The following is a 5,268-nucleotide window of genomic DNA, read 5'->3' as shown; positions in this document are numbered from 1 at the left end:
GTATTCTTGAAAATATTCCGCAGTAAATTACGATTATCCCCGTAATATCATAATATAAACCTGTATCGTGAAGTGGCGGGGATCAAATATGTAATAATTTGCGTTTCTTATTCAGTGTTTTGGGAAAAATTATTTTACAAAACCTCAAAATGAATTTATCTTGCTGAGTTGAAATTTGAATTTTGTCAATTTTAAGTTTCGACTTTTTATTAAATTATGCACTGAACAGGGCAAAATAAAATCCTTTAATTACATATGGCATGCATTTCTGGCAATTATTCAATTTTTAATAACAAGTAGATTTTGGTAATATTTATTTTTATCAGAAGACTAGCTAACTATAGATTATCGTGTATTGTTTTTCAATCTTAATTTTTCGATTATTTTGTAAATGCACTTCCAAATAATAAGAATGGTTAATTTTATCATTTCTACATTCGAACCTCACGCTCTTCATTTTCTCATCTAAAATACCTCTGAAACTTCATGATTGGTTTAATCTGGAGAATTGCTTTTCATTTTTTACAAATACATACCCAAGGGGCACAAATAAATAGAATATTTAACTAAATCGAAATTGAAAATGGTTTAAGGGAGAGGTTGAGATTTGATTATTGTTATTTTGGTTAAAATCTTCCAATTTTCTGGCTGCAGGTCTAATTAGTGATCGAATTTCCTGAAATAAAATCTAAGTGAATTTTAATGACTTATAATGACTTCTAATGACCTCAACAATTGGAAAATGTTTCAACTCTGGCTTTATGCATATCAAACGAAGGCTAGAAACCCAGGGCATAGAGCACACGCTGAAAATGGACCATCAGAATTCAAGTCAAACACCTAAACTTGGAAGAATTGGACATATCCACCTTCCCCTTTGAGTCTTGAAGTTAATGTTCTTGAATTCCTCAAATACCCAAGTTAATAAAAATGTAATCTAATTAATTTATCAAAATCGAAAGATTTTTGTCTGGTGGTTCCATGGCAGAAACTAAGCGGATTGGTTAACAAATATTTCATATTGTGTAATTTTTCATTTAAAGAATTTTTTTGAGTTTGAAGTTTCTCGGCGAATACACAAACAAAAAATGTGTACACTGTAGTGGAAATCATTTTTTAAATGCATCTATTCTCCAGATTTGACGGTTTGATAGGTGAAAAGGGCATCGGTGAAGTTCTAGGCTCTAATATGTGGGGGAGAGAATTAGAATAATTACTAGAGCTAAGTTTAAACCGGTTTAATCCTTTTGTAGATCCTGCAAGCAATGTGTTACTAGAAGATATTTATTTTACGAATAAAGATTTATAATCCATAATCTTTAATGAATTATCCTTCTCTAGGAGAAAGCCTGGGAGCTGGTAAGTTGACTGCCTCGGCCCTTCTTCGTCACGATGCGTTGCTTGGAGATGCAGAAAACATGGAGCAGGAATTCTATTCTTCTCTTAACTTAAATTCTTATTTTATTTGTTCGTGGAAGATTTTCTGAATTGAATCCATATTTTGTTGAACTGATTTGCAATGCGAGTTTTTTGTGGAGAAGATGATTACATATTAGAGGTCGAAACTTAGTAGGATACGCGACAATTAAACGTTCCACAGGAAATTTGATGCGTTAATCCTATAAAGCTGTCTACATTTTTTAAATATTTTTTTACTTCACTCAACACGAAGTGATTTATTACACTAAAGAGAATATGCAGTCCTAGACCTTTTTCTAGGTAATCCCACGCCTTCAATATTGCACGATGCATTAAGATACAGTTGTTAAAGCTCAGTTCTGAAATGCTTTCTCGTCGATCCGACACCTATTGTTAAATTTGAATATATAATAAATAAAAGATATTACTAAAATTATTTCTTGCTGGGAGAAGGAGAGATGTGAGAGCATTTTTCAGAATTCAATGAGAGGTTTGAGTATGGTTGTTACAGAGCGAGGAAAGAAGACTAACATGGTTTTGCTTATCCCTCATGTTTTGGTACCGTGTTAAAAAAATTATTGTTTTTAATTGATAATTGAAATACTTGTGGTAAAGTAATAACTCCTACTCTCAAGTACATTTTGAGGTGAATGTTTAGTTCTATGGGCAAACATTCAATGTCACGGAACAAAATTTTAGTAGTCGTCTTTGAATATATTTGCGACATTTAGTTGTCAACCTACAAAGTATGATTCATTAAACAATAACCTTAAAATTCTCCCTAGCATATCTAAAATGTGGTTAGCCTCTTCTGTTATTATGTCCGGTCACCGGAGTTCTGCAGAATTTCGTTTATATTTTGATTCCGTAAAATTAGATCTCAATTTTGAAACCTGAACTAAAATCCTTTTTGTCTCCGGTAATACTGCAAGCACAAAAAAGCAGACCACATGCCAGGTCTAGAGGTATTTTTTGATTTTTATCTCAATATTTCTTCATAATATTAGTTGGACCTTTAAATGCAGAAAACCATATCAAATCAAAGACTACGTTTTAAGTAGTCTTGCTACTGTCGTGAAGTTCTGAAATTAACGAGATGGCTTTTGATTAAAAATGCTTTGGCACAATACAGGAGTTCAAAGTTAAATTGGTTATCTAAAGAATCATGATAATTTAAGTTTTAGACCCGTATTTCAAGTATTACATGATTTAAAGGCTGTTGCGCATTAAAAAAATATGAGAAGTTTTGAAGATTTTTAATTGTTGAGAAACAAGGTCCAAGGGTTATTTTATATTCATTCATGCTTGATAAGTTTATCTATTTAAACGAATTCTTTGGATAAAATTACTTAAAATGGAATTGATAGAAAAGTAAAGAGTGTCCTGCTCGTCCTGCCCAGCCTTGTTAAAAATTGGGGCACAAGAGATCGATTTACTCGCACGCTAATGTTAAAAATATTCTGAAATAAGCAAAGCTCGGAAAATTTATATTGAATGAGTTTTGAAACCAATTTCTAAGTTGTGCTGTTACAGATACAGCAAAAGTAGGTGTTTCTATCCATATTCTTTAAAAAATTTCCATGAAGATTTTAATTGCACCTGGAGACTGGGCAAAGTATTTTTGCTATAAGAATTATGTAAAGACTAATAGAATTGGTGCAGGATGACACGGTTTCCCTTGGCATTACCAACAAAACCTTTGATACATTTGCTTCGGACTGGACTCAGTGCACAAACGTAGCGTTCGATAAGCTGCTTAAAAAGTTCCAGATGAAGAACTCGCATCACAAGGTATTGGTGAAGAGGGAGAATAATGAAATTGCTTAAATTCGCGGCCCTATTAATATTTTCTCTTTTCTTTGGCTCCAATATTTTTGATCAGAACTCGTCACTTCTTGCATTTAAAAAAAAATATAAAAAAACCCGCAATTTTTGACACCCGTAGCCCTCAAAGAAATAATTTTTTGAAATTTTTTTCCATCAATGTGATGGATAATAATTTTAATAATATTTTTTCTTTTCTTTGGCTCCTATATTTTTGATCAGAACTTGGTCACTTTTTGCATTAAAAAAAAATTTATAAACCGCAATTTTTGACACCCTGCTTTGACATCAAAAACTGAAGGAATTTTAACTTATGCTAGGGTCATTGGAAGTCTATATTAAAAAATTGGGCTATTTATGTCCAACGAGGTCGGAGATAAAAAAAATCGGAGCCGACGGAGGTCACTTTTCAGAGGTTCCAAGTCTCCGGAAAGAGATTTCGAAATCGAACTTCATATCCTGCTCCTAGGCAATTATAGGAGTCTACATTAAAAAATACAACCCGCTGCTATTAATATTTACAGAGATATTACAAAATGACTTACTTGTTACGGGTTCTTTAAAATTATACCTTTAAATTAATAAGATTTTTAACAGTTGAAAATCCGCCAATTAAAAATTTTGCGATTTTTTAAGTTAAATTGTGTACGATTATTAATGATGACGCGAAAAACATTGATTGACAGGCAAAATTATAGTTGGTTAAAATGGCGCAAAGCGTCTGAAAAGTTTAGTTTTCAAGTACTTATGAGAATTGAGGGACGAATGTTAATTAATATATACTTTAAGCATATTTAATGAGAAGGACAAGTAGTTTTTTCCATGTGCTCGTATTTTTGATGGATTTCTTTGAATAAGATAGATCAACTTGATTCTTGCTGCACTTGTAACTTTATACTTGTCCTAGCTTCAGTGGCGCAACTAGGAGGGTGTAAAACTCAGCATATTTCCCCCCCCCCTCATTTTATTCCAGCATGATCATGATTGTGGACCATCTTTTATCAAATGTTGTCAACTAAGAAAAAATACCAAAATTTTCTTTGGCGCTTCGCGCATCATTTCAAATAGAATTCTAAAACCATTTTAGGACACAAAATCTGACAACCTAAGAAAAATAACAAGAAATGAAATAAGGAGTATATCGGACTAATAAGAGTTTTTTAGACTATTAGAGGAAACACATGGATAAGCCCCTCACTGGCAAACAAGGACAGAGGAACTGTGATTAGAAAGATTAATGGATTATAAATAGACGAAAGATAGTCGAGTACTGCCAGGAACTGCTTACTAAGGACTGCACAGACCTACTATTAAGGGACTATTAGTGGAAAAATACGACTAATGGATGAATTACAAAAAAACTGCTGTAGTCTGTAATAGGGACTTTATATATGGTGAATATAACTAAGCCAGGGACTAACGACACTAAGAAATAGATGAAAAGACACTAGAAAAACATATTTTGGCGCTTCGCCCACATGTTAATATAATTAACTCATGTTGTTCATTTTAAAGCTTTTGGAAGTATATTTTATTTAAACAGAAGAACAAGTCATGGATATTATGATAATTTAATATATTGTGCACAACCCTTCAACAATTAATAAGTGCTGTTTTTGACTTCAAATCCTGAAAACCGCACTTTTTTTGAAAAAAAATGTCAACAGGGGGGGCTATCTCCCTGTACTCCCCACCCCAGCCCCTCAAAATTAAATTTTGCCCCCCCCTCACAAAAGTGCTAGTTGCGCCACTGCCTAGCTTTGCCTGAAATCCATGTTATGAATTTGATAACCAAGTTAAGAACATTCCCCCAATCAAAGTTTGATGAAAATCGGTCCGTGGGATTCCTGAGTTATGATCGGACATCTAACAAACTGAGATAACTTCTTGATATATATACATGCATATTGTAGGAGATGTTGGCTGTGCTGGCAGCTGTAACAGCGGTTCTTAAAAGTCAAGGAGGGAAAGAAACTGAAACTGAATATTTTGCTGCCCTCATGTCCACACTTGAGGTAGAGTTCT

At 33.2% G+C, this 5,268-nt stretch overlaps 1 protein-coding gene across 1 annotated transcript in view; it reads left to right on the top strand.

Annotated features, from left to right (window-relative positions):
* LOC111698489 (RRP12-like protein) overlaps window positions 1-5,268 on the top strand; it is a 29,172-nt gene that overhangs the window by 155 nt on the left and 23,749 nt on the right. The window contains exons 2-4 of the mRNA XM_023468839.1: window positions 1,342-1,427; window positions 3,082-3,210; window positions 5,157-5,258. Of these exons, the coding sequence (XP_023324607.1) occupies window positions 1,342-1,427; window positions 3,082-3,210; window positions 5,157-5,258 (317 nt within the window). The remainder of the gene's footprint in view (window positions 1-1,341; window positions 1,428-3,081; window positions 3,211-5,156; window positions 5,259-5,268) is intronic.

This window comes from Eurytemora carolleeae, unplaced genomic scaffold (genome assembly GCF_000591075.1).
Source record: "Eurytemora carolleeae unplaced genomic scaffold, Eaff_2.0 scaffold33, whole genome shotgun sequence".
In the NCBI taxonomy this organism is placed as follows: domain Eukaryota; kingdom Metazoa; phylum Arthropoda; class Copepoda; order Calanoida; family Temoridae; genus Eurytemora; species Eurytemora carolleeae.
Note: the sequence above shows the minus strand (reverse complement) of the source record. Positions and strands in the feature narration are given on the sequence as shown.